General features: G+C 40.6%; 2 protein-coding genes across 2 annotated transcripts in view; one reads left to right on the forward strand and one right to left on the reverse strand.

Annotated features, from left to right (window-relative positions):
- The window catches only part of DOCK8 (dedicator of cytokinesis 8), a 144,007-nt gene extending 123,657 nt beyond the window's left edge, over nucleotides 1-20,350 (reverse strand). The window contains exons 1-4 of the mRNA XM_045020497.1: nucleotides 20,230-20,350; nucleotides 13,051-13,157; nucleotides 10,100-10,245; nucleotides 7,854-8,709 (exon numbers count right to left, since the gene is read on the reverse strand). Coding sequence (XP_044876432.1) covers nucleotides 7,854-7,906 — 53 coding nt within the window. The 5' untranslated portion in view covers nucleotides 7,907-8,709; nucleotides 10,100-10,245; nucleotides 13,051-13,157; nucleotides 20,230-20,350. The remainder of the gene's footprint in view (nucleotides 1-7,853; nucleotides 8,710-10,099; nucleotides 10,246-13,050; nucleotides 13,158-20,229) is intronic.
- A 2,259-nt stretch (nucleotides 20,351-22,609) lies between these two features.
- The window catches only part of CBWD3 (COBW domain containing 3), a 51,413-nt gene continuing 50,654 nt past the window's right edge, over nucleotides 22,610-23,368 (forward strand). The window contains 2 exon segments of the mRNA XM_045020498.1: nucleotides 22,610-22,718; nucleotides 23,186-23,345. Of these exon segments, the coding sequence (XP_044876433.1) occupies nucleotides 23,213-23,345 (133 nt within the window). The 5' untranslated portion in view covers nucleotides 22,610-22,718; nucleotides 23,186-23,212.

Genomic DNA, 23,368 nt, shown 5'->3' on the forward strand with positions numbered 1-23,368 from the left:
TAGATCAGCCATGTGATAGGCAGGGAATCTTTTTACCCCTTGTACATTGGGCCATAGGAGTGCCTATACACCTTGTCACAGTGATATACATGCATTCTGCAGTGTTCGCTTACAAACCTACTTGAGCTTTGGTCTTCAAAAACAACAGATGCAACCAAATTTCCTCCTATGATGTGATACCTCTCTAGTATGCTTTTTGGCTATAAAAGCCAGAAACTTGCCCCAAATAAGCACATCTATGGCAAGAAGAAAGATATTTACAGAGTTCTTTAAACGTTATCATTTGAATTAACCTATTAAGATGATGGCGTAATCTTGAAATAATATTTGAATAATTTAGAAATACAACTCTGTGTCTGTTCCATAGCTTGCTCCCATGGCTAACTTGGAGCCCATCTACACTGCATGAAGAAACATGGGCTAGCACAGTTCTTTGTCGGGGTTAGGGACATCCTTATTATCACTCATTTTATTGCCAGTGTATAAAATATAATAGGCTAGAGACTAAAACACAGACTAAAAGATTGTTCCTTAACATGGTTACAGAACTGTCGTTTCCCAACCACACTGGAGATTAAGAAAAAAAAGCTATAACACTGTTCTTTTCCTGTACGCGAGGCTCGTAGGTATAAGGCTTACAACGTTGTTTAAACACAGAGTTTTAATTTGGTTGTGGTAGAACTGGGTAATAACATGGTTTGATGTGCCATGTGGATGGGGCCAAACCTTGAGTTTAAAATGTGCTTTAGCCCAAGTAGCGATCCAAGCCAAAACATGATTTTTTAATCCTGTTTATAAAACATGGATTGGATCCCTCCACAATGGCCAGTCAAATAGTGCCTAAACCAAATGTAAAGTATGCTTAAGAAGGGTTTTAAAACATATTAAAAAGCACTAGGGCCTCATACTAATTTCCCTAGTCATTAGAAACACACTGGCAAAGGCAAATTTATTATCTGTAGGTCTGATGAAACAACAACCTTACAGACAGTTGAAAAGCTTGCTGTATTATCTATAAAGCTATTGACATTGGACGTGATCCAACACTTCACCTAGTATAATGTTCCTAACTCCCTCTGTGGTGAAATTACTTAAAGCTCAGTAGTCCCTGTAAGGCACATCTCTCCCTTGCAGTGGGAGAGGAGTAAATATGCATTCGCCCCCAGGAAGGACCCAAGAGGTTGAGTCTGCCTCAGGGAGCAGCAAGTGCAGGCACACAGAGGCATGTCATGGGGTGGAACTTACTCCAGCGGTTCTACCTGGGGTATAGTGGGGGTATAATTGTGGTCCCAGCGCCTCCACCAATGCGATGATCCCCGGGGGGAGTAGGGAGGGAGCAATCTGGACATATGTATATGTGCAATGAATGTAACTGCAAGTGGTCTTCTGAATACTGTGTGATGGAGAATGGCTTGGGCCCAGATCCTCAAAGATATTTAGGCACCCAACCCCTATTGATGTCTTGTGCTCTCTCCCTTCTGCACATCTCCATAAAGGCCAGGCATAATCTGGTCCCTGTTTAAATACAAGCCCAGAAGATTCCAGGACAAGAAAGCCATGATAGCAAAGAGAAGTCCTGCCATGAGGAAGGGGGAGACATATGGCTTTTTATGAAGATGTTCACATGAATGAGGCTTGTAAGATTTAGTCCTCAATAAATAATTGGAAAAAGTGAGTTACTATTAAGATCTGTTCAGCACCTCTACCAGTGATGTGCAAAGGGAAATGCATATTTTCCCCTCTCGGGAAAAGGTTCCAGTATGCCTAGTGACAAAAGAAAGAAAAATACAAATGAATGAAAAAGAAATAGTAATATACAATTCTTTTAAACTGATATTCCTAGCATAGTTTGTCAAGAATCCCCTATGGCTGAGGCAAAAGGATCTAAAACAAGAATAATAGCATACTCAGCATTTAACAACCAGAATACGTGTCTATTCTACAGCCTCTCTTCACATGGAATTCCAAGTCATTCACATGGAAGATTTACAGAATCAGCCCCATAATATTTAATGTTATGTAAATATAAGTCTAATCAAAATTGGCCTTTGTAATGAAGGAAACTACTAATAGAAAGGCTGTTGCATATGAAATATGAAACTGATATAAATCCTATTTTATTCTTAATCTGTTATTAGTGGTAGATGATGCACACGCCAAATACAAAAACGCTATTATCTCACAGATGTAGTATGTGAAAAGCAGTCTGTTCCCATAACAACAGGCAATTTTAGACTGTATTTTTCATCATTTCTAGCAGCAAAGATTAGGCTCACAAAATGGAAAATCTGTTTAAAAAAAAGGTTCAATAATGATTTGTAAGCCACTGTGTAGTGTATATTTAAGAAATGGATTTCAAATGCATTCAAATGTATTAACATTTGAGTGCCTTTAAATGAACTAACTAGAGGCATGATCTTGCAAAACCTTACTCACTTGAGAAATCTTGCTTACATGATTAGTCCCACTGGAGAAAACTCATGTGATGCAGGCTCAATCCTGCACAACCTTTTTGTCAAATTCGACTCTTACTTGTTCGTGCAACTAATTTATTAGATAGATTTGATAAACCGTAAAAAAGGTCATTTATCCTATCACTGCCATGCCAGTATAAGTAATTGAGAGAATGGCTAAATCATCATGCTTTAGATTAAGGGTGCATTTATGTTCATAAAGGATTAATAAATGATTAATTGATGTTATAAGTATGCTACATATATGAGAAGTATGTATTATAGATTACTATAAGAACATCAGTAGATGGTATTAAGATGATTATAAGCCATGGATATAACCAGCCTATTGACCTAACACTTTATTAAAACATCTATTAATAATTTTTAGTTCTTTAAAACACATATATTAAGGTACCCTTAATATAAAATGTGATCAGAAGGATACATTTTTAGTACACTGCCCAAAAGCAAAGAATCTTTTTGTAATTTTGTTAACTGAATTCTCATTACAAACATACAAATTTATGAAAAAAAAATAGCTTGGCCTAAGCATCAGAAGTTCTGAAATAACACATATGTATATCTTTTTGACTTGCAAATAATTAATATCTTGTGTTTATCAATATAATAAATCGCTTTATGCAATCCTGTTCAAAATGCCCATTCCAAGAACCATAAGTAGGGCACAACTATTAAAGCACATTGGATGCATTCTGTTTTGTCTCTGAGCAGAGCTGGCTCCAGGCACCAGTGAAGGAAGCAGGTGCCTGGAGCGGCCAATAGAAAGGGGTGGCATTCCATCCGTTATTGGGACAGCACGTCCAGGTCTGCGGCGGCAATTTGGCAGCAACTCAATCGCTCCGCTTCAGACTTTGGCATCAATTCGGCGGCGGGCCCTTCACTCCCTCTCTTCCTCTTCGGCGGCACTTTGGTGGCAGCTCAATCGGATTATTATTTTTTTCTCTCTTTTTTTTTTTCCACCGCTTGGGGCAGCAAAAAAGCTGGAGCCGGCCCCATCTCTGAGACCATCTTACCATGCATGCTCCATCTCTGTAGTTGTGATAGGCTGTCATGCTCTTGAAGTATGTCCCTAACTTCTGATTAGTTTGAACTAACTCACTGAGGGCATTCGCAGAGAAAGATCTTTGCTCTTTGATTTAAGCTTGATAAACTTTGGGAGGTGATGTAAGATGTACCTGGTCAGCCCGGCTATTTGATGTTAGCTTGGTATAACTGGGGAGGTCACTGGATCACCTTATTTTCATTGGTGGGGCTGGATATGCCCAGGGGCGGCTCTAGCCATTTCACTGCCCCAAGCATGGCGGCACGCCGCGGGGAGCGCTCTGCCGGTCGCTGGTCCCGCGGCTCCACTGAAGCCACGGAACCAGCGGACCCTCCGCAGGCACGCCTGCGGGAGGTCCAGCTGAGCCGCCTGCCGCCCTCCCGGCGACTGGCAGAGCGCCCCCCGTGGCGTGCCGCCCCAAGCACGCACTTGGCGTGCTGGGGCCTGGAGCCGCCCCTGGATATGCCTACCCTACAAATTAAGGTGTGATTGCAGGACTGGGTCGTATTGCTATGTGTGAACTAACACATAGTAAGAGACAGTCCCTGGCCTGAAAAGTTACAATTGAAGGCCCTGGTTCTGCAACATGCATGTGCCATGAGCAATTTTATGCATGTGAGTAGTCCCATTAAAATCAAAGAGACTACTAGCATAAGTATAGTTAAACACTTGCTTAAGTGGCTGGAGGATCAGACCACACAGGATGCAACTGACTGGTAACAAGCAAACAAAGGGAGTGGGGGAGGGAAGATTAGGGTAACAGTGACAGGAAGGCATGCTTATATATACAGACTACATGCAAATCTTGCAAGTTTGAAGGTATTTTAAGATATGAATAAAAATGAGACATGTTTTAAATTAACATGGCTTGTAATGTGATAACCGTTCCCCTGCAGTGTTTGCAACCCAAATGTCTTGCACTGTCCTAGTGCATGAAAACCAACAAGTGAAATTGACTATAAAATAGACACATCTACTGTCACTGTAAAAAAGGAACCAAGTGCAAAAATTAAAAGCTGAGTGAAGGCAATATTTAACAAACAATATAAATAGTGTAAAGTGAAATGAAATGTTAGTATGCTTTCAGTTTTAATGATCAAAGGTGATATTTACAGGTAAAGAATACTTTTAACATGACAGTAAGAAGGAGGCTGGCCCTTTAAACAAAAGGCCACTGGGCGTACCTCCACCTGTGACTGATTATCTGGGGGACAGCTGATGCTGGGATCAAACTCTTTGGGGACAAGGATCATCTTTTTGTTCTGTTTGTACAGCATCTAGTGGAATTGGGTCCTGGTTCTTGACTAGGGCTCCTTGGCAGTGCTTAAATAATGGTGGCAGCTGGGGTGCCAATCACTTTCTAGAGAAATGAAAGTGACATCACATCTGCCTGTCCTCCTGCGCTCCACCAATCCTCTCTCCCCCAACCCCAGACCCATCAGTTCTGCCCCCTCAGCCTCATCTCTGCTCCTCCTGAGCTCTTGGGGTTCTCCAGTCCCCTCTCCCAGGCCTGGAGGGCTGTAGCAGGGTCCCCTCTTTCTCTTCCCAGGGCTGGTGTTGCAGGGAGGGAAAGAAGAGGCGGGAGGAGTAGAGCAGCCATCCTATTGCTCATAGAAGGGGACGAAAGGAGAGGCCAGAGGAGAGGAGAGAGTGGAGCCATTCTGAGCTGCTGGACTTTTTCTTCTGGCATGTCCCTCCTGTGAGAATGGTGTTGCCTCCAGAGGGGAGATTGGCTGCTCTAGTCCAGAAGGCAGGGAAGTGGGGAAAACAGCCAATCAGAGGAGGATTAATATAAATTATATTTCCTCCACCTGAGAGCTGTTGCAAGCAGGCACACGCTAAGCACTGCTCCTAGGTGTTACCGTGATACAAATAAATAATTATAATATAATAAATAATTAGTAAGTACCAGCAAGTAGTTCAGTTCTGCTGGAGAGATGCAGCAAATAGGTAGGCTCCTACAGGAGACCCCGGGGCAAGGGAAAGAACCCAGGTTATATAGGATTCTCAGGCAGATGTCCTGTAGACTGTAATCCTGCAGGGAGCAGGCTAGGAATGAGAAGGGAGAGGAGGGGCTTTCCTAACTCCCAGACAGAAGCCCTGTAGAGAGTAATCCAATAGGGAGCAGATAGGCCCCTCCAGAAGCCCCCCAGGGGAAAGGAGACGACTGGTAAATTGAATTGGTGTTTAAATAGTTTCATTTTGAAGAAATAAAACCAAAACCAAAACCCTGAAGAAAGGAGATTAGAATTCCACAGCTGGAGCATGTTCTATGGTGCATGGGCTGATGAATTAGCCCATTGATTTACAATGACTTATCTTGCAAAAAACAAACAAGTGAATATTGCTGCTGCGTATGAAGTTTGCTTTTGTTGAAGACATACAGCCAAGTGCTACTGTCAATGGAATAATTCAAAAGAACAGGGCACATAGGATTTGGTCCATATAGTAGCAATCTGTAACTTTTGAAGAGGGGACTAACGCATAAATTCTACTAGTAAATATACACAACTTTTACCATTCTCCTTCCTTTTCACATATGTCAGCCCTATAGAACAGAACCATTCCTGAATAATGCTTGTAAACTAAATCTAATTATGGTTAAATTATAATCATAGATTCAGAACATGATGGATTTCAATCTTTCTTTGTTTCACTACACAAACATTCAGCATTGACACTGCAAACCATAAGACAAATTTCAAAGGAAAACAAAATGTTTGGTCTAACTTCACAATTTTTCTCTTTAGCCAAGCTTCGATAGATAACGCATAAGGCCAATTTCACTGGTATGCATCAGCAGCTTTGGCAATACAAAGTAACTGTAAACATTACCAGAGCAGCAAAAAGCATCCAGAGTAACTGGTGAATCTGGCCCTAAAGGTAGAGAAACTGCAATACGATCCAGTCCTGCACTCCTTACTCAAACAAAGTTCCTGCTGAAATCAATGGGAAATTTGCCAGAGAAAAAAGTGTTGGATTAAATCATTCTTTGGAAAATCTTTCAATGTAATCCCACATGGTTGTGAAGAATATATTCTGCCAGCAACTTGAAACAAACTCTTGAAGGGTCTGGAAAGGTAAAATGATGTGCAATTTGTGATGGGAAATTATCATGGGAAAGACATATATATGATAATGTAATTATTTTCCTTAATAGCTGTAAACTCCATCTCTTTCAACAAGTTGCTGAGGAAGAGGGGTTCTATGCATTTTTTGGGGGGGTCTGTTACAGAGATGGTCTTGCTCACTGTCAGTAATAAAATCATTATCCTGTTTGTTCTTAGACATATTGGCAAACTCAGTTAATTTGTTTTTAAAACCAACTACCTGGAACTGAGACTTTTGTAGTGAGATAATTAGGCTGTACTAAAGACACCCTGTATTTTCTCTTAGCCTAATACCACCAAAATAAATGTCTTGATTTCTCAATGCTACCATAACACACACACCAGCTGAACAGTCAATGCTTTTCTAGGAGAAAAGGCCACAGTTTAAACTCTATTAGAATGAAAGATTAGCAGTAAAAGGATGGCATAGTAGAGTTTAATGTTAGTTTTGAATAGAAAAATTAGAATAACATTTTTCATTTTAAATCCTATGGTGATTTATAATATAAGAGGCAGAAAAGGAAAATATGTGAGAAAAATTGCTAGGTGTCATATTAATACTAACTGCATATAAAGAAAAACCTTGTGTTGTAAAAGTATCATCACAGCCATAAAAACATTTAAACTATTACATCTGAAGGGGGGTGGGGGGAATCTCATATATATAAAACCTCAACTCACTATGTGAGGAGCACAGTTTTCAAGCAGACTCAGGGCTTGTCCTGACAAAACAATTAAACCTTAGTAACAAACCACGTGAGGCATTTGACATTTCCCACCTGTCAGAAAAATAAACCCAGTATGCTGAGTGAATAAAGAACCATCACACACACAAATGATCAGTTTTTCCGGGGAGGGGATTTCTAGAGCGAACTTCTTTAGGAGAAAAACAAAACAAAACAAGTTGAGTCTAGCCAAGGATACTGCTGTACCAAGTGTAAACAAGAGAGAGACTTTAAAATGTGGGGTTTGAATTGTTTTATAAAGCAAAATTCACGATGCGAGAGACATGCTTTAAACTTAACCCACCGAGCGGGAGCCTCTCTCCATAGGAGGGAACCTTTGGCAGAGCTCCTTAGCTATCAGGGGCGTGCAGATGGCTCCACGCCCGGAGTCTGGGGGGAGCGGGAACTCACGCCCGGATCATCCACCTTCTCGCATGCTGAGCTGCTGCCTTCCCCACCCCCACTCCGGAAAGTTTAGAGGTCAATAAAAGTCTCTTACCTGTTGAGTTTCAGGGCAAATGCCCTTCTGTCAGCTGCGGGTAAAGTGGCCATGCTTGACAGCGTCCCTCGGAATTTAAGATCCCTAGGAGGGGAGAGGCTGGTAATTTCCACCGAGGGCGCTTATTATGTGTAACATACCAAGGGCTAAAGAATGAGTTTCATCTGTCAGTTCTGGGTGGAAACTTCCGCATTTCACCTTCCTCACTGAAATTGGCCAAGTGGGAGGGCTCAGCTACTGACTTACCCTCCAGAGAAAAGCCTGAGCTCTAATTCCGGGGCTCCCCGTGCGCTGAACATCCAAATGCCCCGGAGCTGCCTGGGCGATGCGCATCCTTCCCCATCAAGCCCTCCCGTTTTGTAATTCTGACCAGGACCCAAGCCCGCTGCAATTTTATAACAGGGACTCTAATGCTCCCTCGACAGGCGGCTGGAAATGCAGCCCTCACTCTGAATATAGCTTTTCACCTTGTTAGAAATCCCGCCGGCTTCGGTATTTTTGACTGGTCCAGGGGGGTTCACGCAGGAAGACGGGAATTTAAATAGGCACTACGGATGGGCTAGTTCCCCCACTGTAACCAGGGAGAGATCAAAGCGTCTATCTCCCATGCTGTTTGGAAACTTTGTTTGCTAATATTTCGGCTTCCTCTTGCACAACTGGAAGAAAGGAACTTTGCAGACTCTGAAGTAGGCTGACGCTTCTCAATAGGTGTCACTCTCGCTTGCACTGAAAGCAATTTCCAGCGACTCTGGGCTTGCAAGAAAACTATTTGATTAAAGGGACCCTTCCAGTGAGGATCTCTGCGATTCAGTTCTGATCCCATCCTTCTTCCGGGGACAATATATTTCTATGCAGCCTGTTAAGAAAAATTATGGCCATTTTCTAAGTTGTTTCCGTCATTCTTTGTACACAACCAATAAAATCCTTTCTGGGTGTGAATACTTAAAGCTGTAATACGGGATGATAAAATAGATCCTGTTATTAAATAAATGTGAGGCTCCAATGAGCGGTGGGTACAGTACAACACACATCCTCAAAGATGATCTTTCCAATCGGGTACCATCTGAAAGATGAACTCTCATTCTGACTTGGAGCCAGGATTACATCAACACAAGAAATAGAGGAGGAAACATTATTCTCCTTCCAGTATGTCCCAATTTCCACTGGATGAGACAATGATGGATCTTTACTTAAAATGCATTTTTACTGGTATAAATGTGTACATATATGTTACAGAATCAAGCTGTACTATGTGTAACAAAAGCGTGAGAGACAGAGACATATATTAGTTACCACTGTGCAGTAACCAGAAGTTGGTTCTGTATAGTGGTGTAATTATATTCACTATTGTACTTCTTGTTCCTCCTTCCTTCCCTTCATTTGGGGAGGGGGGTGTTAGCTGAAAAGGACATTTTACAGCTTTTTTTATTTATTAAGATTACCGGTATTTTATGATGTTATTGCAGATTTACCGGCTTGTAAAGATGATAAACACTGGTGCATCTATTATGAAAAAACAACAACAACAACCCCTTAAATGTATACAAGTCCATGGCTGCTACAGATGGATACGAGGGAATCAAAGTAAGTCCAATGTTAGGCGTCCAAACTGTGACAACCTCCCATTAATTCTATACTCTGTACTGGAATGCTGGAAACAGAGTTGCCATACTATGGGCCAGATTCTGATACCCTGACTTACACCCTTTCCTCTCCAGCTTCTACAGATTTCAATAGGATTGCGTGCAGAGTAAGGTGCTAGTAGCTTTCAGGGTGGCAGAATCTGTCTTTCTTGTTTAAAAGTTCTTTAGAGGGTTGTTAAATGAAGGGCTCATTTAAGATGATAAAGTGAAATTTGGTAGTTTCATACATATAAACCACTAGATCAAGGTTGTACAGATGGTCTTTTCAGAGTTCTTACTATATGCCTCAGGGGAAAGAAAGGCGCAGCTGGAGAGCTGAGGGATTTAACAGAAAAACTAAAACCAATGAATCACTGAGTATGGAACCAAATCTGGATATGTAAACAAAACACATCAGGAATCTACAGAATCAGGGAGACCCAAGAGGAGGGTCTTAAAAAAATGAACGAAGAAAAGAGAATATGTTAGATTGGAAAGAATGGATGTTAACTGGAAACCAGTTACATCACGAGGTATAAATGGAATTGGATGTTTTATCATGTGAGTCTTGTGCATATGCACAAGATGTTTTTCCCACAAAACATTGGCACTGAGGTTGCTTACTGGTTGGCAATTGGGGTTTGCTCCCCTTCTCCCGGAGCACTGAGCAAGGAATAGTCTGTTAAGATCAGGTGGGTCTCTCAAGATTAATCTCTTATGAAGACAAGGGATATTGGACCTTGGTGGACCTCACTCCTTCCTATCTTTACCTGTTATGTGTGTGGAGACACAGAGAAAGAGAATCGACACTGGTAATCCTGTAGAGCTATTCCAATGCACAGTGTTATTACAACTACAGTATGTGTACTACGCAAAACAATTCTTATTAAAAACACAACATTCAGCTTCCGATCGACAATTGCAATGTGTTCCAATAAAAAACATGGAAATAAATGAGAGAAATTTCATCCACCCTAATTTTATAAGTTAGAACCACATTTTTTAAAATGTCCTATAATTTTGGGTACCTAAGTTCAGACACCTAGGGCTTGATTTTCAGAACCACTGGACATCTACAGATCCCACTGATTTTAATGGGATTTTTGTGCCCTCAGCACTACTGAAAATTGGGCATCCCAAATTATTTTATGCTTTTGAAAATGGGGGCCTGTCTCTGACACATGCCCCTGTTGATCTTGCATGGAATTGATGGAGATATAGGGTCTACTTTCCTCTCCACTATCAGGTTCTTATAATATTATAACTTTAAAAAACAACACATGCCATACTTACCTTAAGATGGAAAGCAATAGAATTAGAACTTATCTATTTTTTACATTGTGAAGATTGTGAAGACACCAATTACAGGCCAGGGAAGAGATGTTATTGCTTTACAGTTCTCTCTTACACACAAGGTTGGATTCTCTGGTGTGTCAAGTTCACTTTGTATCATTTATAAAGGGAGGAGCTGTGGGGGAGTGCAATTCTACTATGCCCAATTTTCCACTGGTATAGAGTCATTGCATAAGGTACAGCTGCTTTCTTGCAGCTTTAATTTGTGCCAGAGGCAGAGAGCTATGAATCAGGGAGTTACAAACAGCTCCCTGACAGCACACTCTCTTGACTGTGACCACATGCAGCTTGGGCACAGTGGAAAATCAAACCCTTGATATTCCTAAAAAGTACTGTACAGACTAGTAATACTGGGTATTGTAAAACCCTCTCTTTCATTATTTGTTTATGGTAGCATTCACAGTGGTTTTTTTTAAACAATATAATTCCACTGTTAATTGATAACTATATTTTACTAGTATGTTTTCTTAATGTAAATGAGACTGTATCTATTGGGTTTCCGGGAATGTGCTAGGCACTTTCAAGAAGCATCAGTCCCTACTCCAAGAATCTCACAATCTAAAGACACAGAGATAAGAAAATACAATGTAATGGAGCAGAAAGAACAGCAGGCAATTCCCCATTCATTCCCTAATTCATCTGTGTTAGCTGTAGTACTTTATACCGTAAAAATGTTTTCTAGTTTTTCCTTTTTTTCTTCTGCATGACCAACAGAGGGAATTGATCCTTGCTGTTCTTTCTTTTTAAAAATCCATTTAAAAATTCCTGTTAAATTAAGTTTATTTTATTCGGTACGCTATGTATTTTTCTAGATGTATTTTCAGCATTGCTAAGTGTTCAAGAGCAGCTGAATAAATGCTTCAGACACTGTTTTACTTACAAAAAGGAGGGAATTGTTGAGCAAAGTTCAGCAAGTGTTTTATCATAACAGCTCAAGTGGCATGGCAGCATGGACCTCTACCATCCTTGCTTGTCTAATGGAGTCCCCTGAGGGCTTGGCTACACTTACAAATTTGCAGCGCTGCAGCAGGATGCAGTTCAAAGCTATCCACTGTAAACTGATTAAGCTAATCAGTACCACCAGTAATAATTAAAGATACATTTGTATATATCCTGCAATCTATATTGCAAGTGTCTGTTTTACTCTTTGCAACAATCAAATGCACATTGCTAGGTCCTTGAGAAGCACAGGGAAATGTTTTTGTGAGTTAAAAGTATTTTATTGATTACATTAAAAAAAGAATACCTATAAAAATAAAAGTCTCCAAGCCACTAGAATATTTAGCAAATACACAGCATACATAATTACAGCGCAGCAATCTGTGTTCTCTTTTTTGGAAATGCTGAGTGATCAGCAACTTATTCCCAAAGTACATGTGAACAGCAGAAGCTGCTAAACGTTTCTTTTGTCTACTTTTCCTGCATTCTTAGGTCTTGTCTGCATTGAGGAAATTTACCAAAAATGTCAAAACAGTTTTAGAACTGGTTGGAGCACCAAAGTATGGACAAAGCACAGGCCGATGGACCCATATTTAAAACTGGTCTATAGTCTTATCTATACTAGTGTTCCAACTGGTTTTAAAACTGGTTTGAATATTCTGAAAAATGTCCCCAGTGTACACAAGGCCTTAGGGCCTAATCATGATCCCATAGAAATCAATGGAAGCAGGATCTGGCCCTAAGGCAGCAATTTGGAAAGTGCCAACGAGATGCCAAGGATCAAAGTGCTGACTAGAAGACAGGCAACATCTACAGCTGAAGAAAACTATTCAACCCTTAGACTATATGATCTGTATTTCAAGGTGCCATCTGGTGGTATTTTACACAATGACAGGCATTTCCATACCCCCCTTTTCCTTCAACAATCTCACAGTAAGCAGGCAATTATCACTCCTTCATTACCAGTGATATACCTGCAGAGAATCAGTTACTGTGCAAACTGCTGAGTGGCACAGTATTGATATATTTATGACAGACAAAGCAGTGTAATATTTTATCACTACATTTGCCTTTGCCGCTCAAAATAAAAAGGGAGGGCGGAGACTTTTTTGTGCCCTATGTCTTTAGGCAAGAAAGGATTCTCATGCTAATCTCATCCTGTGTTAGGGCTTAATCCTGCTCTCATTGAAGTCAATGGAAGTTTTGCCAATAACTTTAATGGAAGAAAGTTTGGGTCCTTAGCATATACGGTACAGTGCTTAATTTCAGATTCCAATAATTACCTGATAGCCTGTAAGATGCATTTGTGCCAATAGGAAGATTAATTTTCCAGTTGCTCTAACAGTCCAACTGCTAGCAAACTCTCTGTCTGAGGGATTTGGTGATGTTTCTGCAAGAAAAAGACAGAGAAATATAGAGTGGGCAGTATAAATGGACACTCTTGTTTGATATAAATATAGAAAAGTGTCAAATTTTGCTCCAATTTACATTGATATAAATCCCAATTAACTTCAGAAAGTCAGTATATTTACTCCTGACTTATATAGAGCAGAATTTAGCCCATGAACTTCAGAAAATATGTATTTTTCTAGTCCTTATCAGTAACAGTAGGAAGTAGGGCTGTCAATTAATTGCAGTTAACTCATACAATTAACTCAAAAAAATTAATAGCAATTAAAAAAATTAATCGTGATTAATTGCACTGTTAAACAATAGAATACCAATTTAAATGTATTAAATATTTTTGGATGTTTTTCTACTTTTTCAAATATACTGATTTCTATTACAACACAGAATACAAAGTATACAGTGCTCATTTTATATTATTTTATTACAAATATTTGTGCTGTAAAAATGATAAAACAAAAGAAATAGTATTTTTCAATTAACCTCGTACAAGTACTGTAGTGCAATCTCTTTATCCAAAAAGTGTAACTTTCAAATGCAGATTTTTTTTGTTACATAACTGCTCTCAAAAACAAAACAATGTAAAACTTTAGAGCCTACAAGTCCACTCAGTCCAACTTCTTGTTCAGCCAATCGCTAAGACAAACAAGTTTGTTTACATTTACGTGAGATGCTGCTGCCTGCTTCTTATTTACAATGTCACCTGGAAGTGAGAACAGATGTTCACATGGCACTTTTGTAGCCGGCGTTGCAAGGTATTTACATGCGAGATATGCTAAACATTCATATGCCCCTTCATACTTCGGCCACCATTCGATGCTTGTTAAAAAATTATGCATTAATTAAATTTGTGACTGAACTCCTTGGGGGAGAACTGTATGCCTTAGGCTCTGTTTTGCCTGCATTCTGCCATAAATTTCATGTTATAGCAGTCTGGGATGATGACCCAGCACATGTTCGTTTTAAGAACACTTTCATAGCAGATTTGACAAAACACAAAGAAAATAGTTACAACACTTGACCCAAGGTTTAAGAATCTGAAGTGCCTTCCAAAATCTGAGAGGTACGAGGTGTGGAGGATGCTTTCAGAAGTCTTAAAAGAGCAACACTCAGATGCAGAAACTACAGAACCCAAACCACCAAAAAAGAAAATCAACCTTCTGCTGGTGGCATCTGGCTCAGATGATGAAAATGAACATGCATCGATCAGCACTGCTTTGGATTGTTATCAAGCAGCACCCATCATTAGCATGGACGCATGTCCTATGGAACGGTGGTTGAAGATGAAGGACATATGAATCTTTAGTGAATCAGGCATGTAAATATCTTGCCACGCTGGCTACACCAGTGCCATGCAAATACCTGTCTCACTTTCAGATGACATTGTAAACAAGAAGCAGGCAGCATTATCTCCTGTAAATTGTAACCAGATTTGGGGTATGTCTTCACTAGCAACATTAAAGTGCTGCCACAACAGCACTTTAACGTGGCTGTGTAGTTGCGGCACCAGCACTAGGAGAGAGCTCTCCCAGCACTGTAAAAAACCCACCCCACACAAGGGGAGTAGCTGCCAGCACTGGTGCACTATCTACACTGCCTCTTTACAGTGCTGAAACTTGCAGCGCTCACGGATGTGTTTTTTCACACCCCCGAGTGAGAAAGTTGCAGCACTGTAAAGTGGCAATGTAGACAAGGCCTTGGTTGTCTGAGCGATTGGCTGAAGTAGGACTGAGTGGACTTGTAGGCTCTAAAGTTTTACTTTGTTTCATTTTTCAATGCAGTTATTTTTTATACATAATTCTATATTTGTAAGTTCAACTTCCATGATAAAGAGATTGCACTACAGTACTTGTATGAGGTGAATTGAAAAATACTATTTCTTTTGTTTTTTACAGTGCAAATATTTGTAATAAAAAATATAAAGTGAGCACTATACACTTTGTATTCTGTGTTGTAATTGAAATCAATATATTTGAAAATGTAGAAAACATCAAAAAATATTTAAATCCATGGTATTTCATTATTTAACAATGCGATTAATCACGTGATTAATCAAGATTAATTTTTTTAATTGCTTGAAAGCCCTAGCAAAGCACTAAAATCAGTGGAAATAGAGTAGTAAAGAAATATACTTAGACAAGCATGTGAAACTTAAAACCATACACTTTTTAAAATTTCATTTTGGTGCTATTGCAGTTTCAGAAAGGAAACTAAGTTAATTTTACAACCCTCTGATTTCCTTTTTCCTTTGTATGTAGACATTATGGATAGTCACACTAACAATTAGTTGCATTTTCATGCCTTCGGGGGAAGTTGCACAAATTTAAGAGAGAAGGATGGGAAGTGTAAAAGCATTTGATTGTTACTTTCAAAAAATAATAGTTTGTTGAAAACTTTCTTTGGTTATCTTCATAAGAAACACAAACTCAGCAAAGGAAATATTAAAAAAATAACAACTCCTTCCCTGCTATCATCTCCTACCCCACACATACACCCAAAACCTAAAACATAACAAATAAGCAACCTGCTCAGTCAGGTCACATTAATCATTTGAGTAGGTATTTCATTGATAAATAAAAACAATTATTTTTTAAAGTGCCCCCTGCTGAGGCACTGAAGACACTACAGATAAAAGATGATAAAACAGTATAAGAGAGCTATTAATAAGCAAATAAAAATGGTAAAAAAATAATAAAAAAGCAACATCATTAAATCATACAGTGGGTATGTCTGACCCCTTTAGGGTTTGCATTTTATACACATATTATTCCCATGCTTCTCCCATCTGTGTACTATATTTAATAAAATATGTGTGAATAATCTCTTAGACTCTGATCTTGCAAACATTGATGCTCATCCTTACGCACGGAGTAGTCTTACTGAGTTCAAAGGTTAAGCATATGCAGTCATAGTCTATGCATAAGTGTTTGCAAGGTAAGACCTAATTTTGTATGCTCCTCTTCCTCAAAGTATATAAGTATTCATCCTGGCCAACACTTACGCACAATGAACCTTACTCACAAGTAGTTCCATGGAGTTCAAGGCTCCAATTTTGCAAACACGTGTCCCCCTCAAACTTCTCTTCTATAGACTAAACATATTCAACTCTTTCAATCTTTCTTCATCGGTCACGTTTTCCAAACCTTTTATCATTTTTGTTGCTGTCCTCTGGACTTTTTCCAATTTGTCCACATCTTTCCTGAAGTGTTGTACCCAGAACTGGACACAAAACTCCAGTTGAGGCTTTATCTATGCTGAGTAGAGGGGAAGTATTACTTCTTGTATCTTGCTTGCAACATTCCTGCTAATACATCCCAGAATGGCATTTGCCTTTTTTGCAGCAGCATTACACTGTTGACTCACATTCAATTTGTGAGCCACTATAACCTACAAATCCGTTTCAGCAGTACTGCTGCTTAGTCAGTTATTCTCCATGTTGTATTTGTGCATTTGATTTTTCCATCTTGAGTATAGTACTTTGCACTTATCTTCATTGAATTTCATCTTATTGATTTCAGACCAATTCTCCAAATTATCAAGATCACTCAAATTCTAATCCTGTCTTCTGAAGTGTTTTGTCATCTACAAATCTTACAAGCATACCATCATCCAAGTAACTAATGAAAATATTTAATAGTATCAGACCCAAAACACACCCACCAAGATACTCCTCCCAGGAAGACTGGGAATTATTGCACGCTCTGAGTAGCGTCTTTCAATCATTTGTGTACCCACCTCATGGTAACTTAATCTCAAGACTATTATTTCCCTAGTTTGCTTATGAGAATGTCATGTCAGACTGTGTCAAAAGCCTTACTAAAATCAAGATATATCATATCTTCCCCTCATAGGCTAGGCCAGTAACCTTCTCAAAGAAGGAAATTAGATTGGTTTGGCATGTTTTGTTCTTGACAATTCCATGTTGGCTATTACTTATCACCTTATTATCCTCCAGATTTGAACAAATTGATTGTTTAATAATTTGTTCCAGTATCTTTGTAGGTATCAAAGTTAGACTGTCTTATCTATAAATCCACAGGTCCTCCTCCCCCCCCCCCTTTTAAAAATAGGTACTATGTTTTCCCTTCTCCAGTCCTCTGGTGGACCTCTCCCATCCTCCATGAGTTCTCAAAGATAATTGCCAATGATTCAGGTATTGCTTCAGCTAGTTCCTTAAGTACCCTATGGTGTATTTCATCAGGCCTTACCAACTTGAATACATCTAACTTGTCTAAGTATTCTTTATTCTGTTCTTTCCCTATTCTGGTCCAAGATACTTCTCCTTTGTTGTTAATATTAATTGTATTAAATACCTAACCACAGTTAATCTTTTTAGTGAAAACTAAAGTAAAAAAATTGAAACAATTCAGCCTTCGTGTTGTCCGTTATTTGATGCTGCAAACACTATGTACATACTTAAGTTTATATGTCAGTAGTTCCCTTAACCTCAGTGGGGTTACTCATGGGTAAAATTAAGCATATGCTTATATGTTTGCAGGATCTAGACCGTAATTTCCATTTTAGAGTTCACCTGCCTATCTATTGGTTTAATGAGGGTTGAATTCCATTTTCTGAAGGATAACCACTTGGCTCAAATCAACTCTTGAGCCTGGCAATGTATTTGTTATTTCCAATAGTACCCACATTGTGTGTGCTGGGTGCTTTCCAAATATAGAATACACACAATTGCTGGTCTGAGAAGTTCACACTGTAGAGACATTTAAGTAAACAAAGAAAAAACAGGAACAGAAAAAAGGAGCAATAAATATATTGCAGTTGTAAGACCATTGTTATGATTGTCAGAATTTTCTGGCATAAGGCATGTAAATTATAATTAACTTACTCATTTAACCAGTTTTTGTTTAGTAGGCCTGCCTACTGTGATTCTATTATGATATGCTTTAAAAGCTTCTATATTGACTGAGCCTAACAATTTTAATTTCCTTGTTCTTTTACTGTAGGATCTCTTCAACTAGCTTCCTCAGTTTGTTTTTTAAGTTCCCTTTTCAAAAGTTTGTCATTACAGTGGTAGGTTTTAGTCTGACTCCTCTCTCAATGACTTTGAACTTCATTATATTGTGTCTTCTAGCAAGAGCCATTACAAGAAGTAACCTTTTCACTACTAAATTCAGCTGCTAAATTAATCTTTCTTTCCCATTGTTCTAACCATATCATCCATTGTTCCATCCATGTCATCCCTCCACTGGCTCTCCATTCTCCACCACATCAGTCAAGCAATTTGTGATCACTTTCAAAGCTCTTCTGAACTACCTCTTGCTTATTTCCCCATTATCCCTTTCTCCCCCACCTATGGTGCCAGTCTCAACAACCCATTTGTCTATCTCTCCCAGTCCCACACACTTTCTTCCAAGTTGCCACCATGCATCCACTGCCCATTCTGAGCTGATCCACGAAGGTTGAATGATGAAAAAGAACTTGTATATTATTTGATTTTGCTTAGACTTCTCTTTCCCCCACCCCCAATCTCTTTGCTTGTACATTTTATCTGTTTTCTCCATCCTTTCAGTATTTTTGTCTTTTCCAGACTGTATGATCTTCAGGGCAGGGATCATGTCTTCTCTGCACAGGGGCGGCTCCAGGCCCCAGCATGCCAAGTGCATGCTTGGGGCGGCAAGCCATGGGGAGCGCTGGTCCTGGGATCAGTGGACCCTCCACAGGCAAGCTACCGAAGGCAGCCTGCCTGCCATGCTTGGGGCGGCAAAATGCCTATAGCCGCCCCTGTCTCTGCATTTAGAAAGTTCCTAACACAGTTTGAGTGCTACCACAATCTAGATAAATAACCATTAATAATGAACTCTGGCATCTTCAACCCTGCTGTTCTTTTGAAATCAAGTGTGTGTGATGTATCTGGCTTTCTAGTATGCTAAAATAAATACTTCAGCTGTATTGTTTGGGGAAAGGACTTCAGTTCTGCTATGTTTGCTTTAATTATCTGCACTAGTAAACATGCATGTTTTATTTATGTTCATTCTAGCTTGCTAGGGTAAATATCATGCAATACATTTGAAACTTTAATAGTCTCTGTATTCACAATGCACAGTCACAGGAAAATGAGGATTTTTTTCATGCTCTACCTTGTCAACTTTTCAGTTTAGGTGTATCAAAAGCTGCAGCAGCCAGTACAGCACAATCCAAGTCAAAGACTTTCAGTACAAAGTAAGGTTCTTATGTTTGGGTATTAAATTTAGAGGCCAGCAGAAAGCCCCAAAGCAAATGTTTTTATTGTCCTAATGAAAAATAATGAACAGTGTGGTCTGAAGTATTTTTAATTTATTATTTATGGGAAACAAATAGTGTAAACAGCCAATACATTGGATTTTCACCTTCTTCCTTTCTAATAGCTGTGGGCTGTCCATTGCCTTATCTAACCTGGGCAAGGTTTATACAAGGTGTCTCATCTCCATAAAGCAGAAACTTCAGCATTATATCCAGTCTGATTTTGAAAGAGGATTTATAGGCTTTCACATACTCATTTATTCTAGCCTGCAGTTCCCAACAGCTTCCCATACCCTCCCCCTTTTCCATAGGCGCTGGAACTAGGGATGCTACCACACCCCCTGGGTTGAAGTGGTTTCCATTTTGTACATGGTTTAGTCTGGTTAAATGGCTCTCAGCACCCCCACTATAAAAATTGTTCCAGCACCCCAGCCCTTTTCACTATGCACAAACTGAGAAAAATCTCTTCTAATAATTTAAAATTGTTCTTAATCAGGCACTCATTTAAGCCTGTTATTAATACAAGGAATATAATGATAATAATAATAATAATAATAAAAACACAGGCATATTGGTTCCTTCTTGGAGAAATAGACTTACTGATTTGAATCCCAGTGGTGTGCCACATAGCTTCTGATTCTGCAATCACTTCTCACATGAGTAGTCCCATTGACTACTTGGCTGAATAAGAGTTGCAGGACCGGGCTCTTAGTACTGGAATAATGCCTTCTAATTTGAAGCGTTGTACCGTATAAAGCTTTGAGAGCTGGAGTATCAAAAAGCAGTTCATAGGTCCTTCTGAAGCTTTTAGTACTTACCCTACAGACCAGTTTTGGGACAACCCTTCCTTCTGAATCTGTATAATCAAATTTTATTGACACATCAGCCGTTCTAGTTTGGAAGTAGAAATGTTCCTTCAGAAAAGTAACCAGCATGAAGGCAACACCCATATCACACAATATGATGTCTTGTCTGCTGAAAACAAGAATGTTAAAAGTTGTGTTTTACCATGAACCAACCAAAAAATCCTTCAAATAGCAGAGACTGTGCACGTCTACTGTGCAATAAATGGACTCGATTCACTATTTTTTGTGGTCACAAAGAACTGCAGGTCCGGAACTGGCTTGTCTACTGTTCCAGATTGTTTATCCAAGACCTCTGAGTCTGGCATCCAGTTAGAAGCAAAAAGTATACACTTTGCAACTCTTTTGGCCTTTCACAAATGGAGTGAGCACAAGATTTATGGAGTGGGACAACATTAGATAGTACTTAACTTAATCAATGCTGAATAGTAACCAAAGCCAAAAAGAAAACTGTTAGTAAATAAAGGATTTTATAATTAGCTTTGGCGTTCTTACAGAGTTTCCCTTTGTACCTATAAAATCATGTAATCTTAGATATTTATGTTGAAATCCAAACTGTTATCTATTCTAGGATAAACTATACGAGTATCATAACAGAGCCCACCGTATTTGAAGATTTTCAGAATAACATTTGTCTATATGTTCCTGTTAATAAAAGCAGTAACTAAAATGTAAACAACTTTTGTAATCAAATTAGAAGCACTGATTAACAGTATAATTGATATTAAAGGAACACTTGTATAAGCCCAAATTTAACTGTATAAACCCAAATTTAATTTTGAATTCTTTTAGTCAAGAGGGCAATGATCCTCAGACTATGGCCCTATACCACTCGGGATTCAGAGTCCTATCCTAGTTGTCAGCATAACAAAACATTTTGAAAATCAAACAGTGTTAAGTGGAGGGCTAGCAAGAGGAGGTGGTATCATTAGTGGATTTTGAGTTACAAAGTGGTGCACTGTGAGAGAGCATGATGGATTTCCAACAGCTTTATTTATCAAATAACTGTGCTGGGTGCTATGTAACAATACATATAATACAGTCCTGGCCCCAGAGACCTCATTTTATAGTTTATATAAAATAAAAATGGAATGGGTGAGATACAAATATTGTGCGAGAGGGATAACCTGGTTAACAGTATTAAGAACACAAGGTTGCATAGTTTAGTTATCTGTATAACTAAATCCCTTACAGGATTCAAGATTATATATGTACACATATAAATGAATGCATGAACAAGAGACTGAATGGACCTGTGACACAGCACCTTTTTTAGTCATCATTAGCATTCTGTGACTAAAAACAGTATCTATACCCAAGGGCTATATGAAAGGAAGTGACATCTAGTAGAACACTGACTAGATCTGGGTTCTATTCGCAGCTCTGCCACAAACCTGCAAGGAGACATTAGGCAAGTCATTTCACCAGTTTGTGCCTCAGTTTTCCGACCTGCAAAGGAGTCATCCACCTTTGGAAAGCACTTTGAGATCCAAGGATGAAAGGTGCTATAGGGCTACCAACCCTCCAGGATTGGCCTAGAATCTCCATGAATTAAATATTAATCTTTAATTAAAGATGTCATGTGAAGAAACCTCCAGGAATACAGTCCAAACAAAATTGGCAACCCTAACAGGTATCATTATTATTATTATACCACTAAAAAGCAGGGTTCATCCTCAGCCTTTTAAGTGCATACAGCATTTTTGATACTTCTCACGGACACTCAGTCTACTGTGCCTTGAAGTGGTCATTATTTCCTTGGACCAAAATATGCTAGGGTGACCAGATGTCCCAATTTTATAGGGTCAGTCCTGATTTTTGGGTCTTTTTCTTATATAGGCTCCTATTACCCCCCACCCCGATTTTTCACACTTACTGTCTGGTCACCCTAAAATATGCTCCATCAGCATATACGCAAAAATATAAACCGCCCCCCACCCCAGCCCTACTTATTAGCCAGGCCAAAGTGTTTCCAGCATCCGACTGGAGTGAGCCCTTTGCACGTGGGACTAGGGCTGAACACAGAGCTGCGCTGAGAGCTGCGCGTGGATTTCCCGGTGCTTCGTTGACACTAACGCCCCCTCCCCTAGTAGCTGACGTCGCTCCAGCCCGCCGCGCCTTCGGGCCAGGCCTGGCTGCAAACTGGCCCGTACAGTAGCCGCATGGCCCGCCCTAGGGCAGGGCCTCTGGCGGCCGGCTCAGCACGACCCCTTACTAGCAACGGCTGCCGCACTACTGGCCCCGCCTCGCGTTACACGCAGCCGCACCTGGACAAGCCGCTGCCCCCCCCCCCCCCGCCCGGGGCGCGTGGCTAACTCCGCCCCACACCCCTACACACGTGCCCGCTCCAACGGCCGAGCCGACATTCACCCCGTGACTCTGACGGAGAAAACGGCATCCGAAACGACGGGTTGCGCACGCGTGTCGGGAATCCGCATAGTGGGGTAGGCGCATGTGCTACAAAAAGGCCACAGAGCTGCGCATGCGCATCTAGAATCGGGCGGAGGGGGTCCACCTTGCGCATGCGCATCTGGAGTCGCAGGAGGGGGGGAGCGTGCAAGAGAAACGCTCTCTTCTTTAACTCTTCCTGTGCCGGGCGCCGCCGAGTCGGCGCGGTTAGTGGTACTGGTGGCGCGTTCTGATGCTGCGGCTTCGGCCCGCCATCACGTGGGCGTGACGCCGCCGGGAGAGGGGCGGAGAGACCGCAGGTGAGTGGGGGGCCCCGGGACTCCTGCGCTAATGGGGAGGAGGGAGGGACTGGGAGCCGCTCCCCCTCGCCGCCCGGGGCGCGCAGCGGGGGTGGGGGGAAGGTGCGTATGGGGGCGTGGGGTAAATGGGGGGGGTAGTATGGGGGCGTGTGTGAGTTTGGTCCCACCCGGGCTCCCCTGCCGCACGTTGTTTCTCTCTCCAGGCTGCTCCGTGCTGGCAGTGGCTGGCGATGGCCCAGAATCCCATGGAGGAGGAGGAGTGCCCCGAGCTGATTCCCATAGAGGATCAGGAGGTGGTGGGAGAAGAGGCTGAACTCAGCCGCGGCACCAAGATCCCAGTCACTATCATCACAGGCTATTTAGGTAACCAGCTCACCTAGCAGCAC

The sequence above is a fragment of the Mauremys mutica genome, chromosome 6 (genome assembly GCF_020497125.1).
Source record: "Mauremys mutica isolate MM-2020 ecotype Southern chromosome 6, ASM2049712v1, whole genome shotgun sequence".
Lineage (NCBI taxonomy): Eukaryota > Metazoa > Chordata > Testudines > Geoemydidae > Mauremys > Mauremys mutica.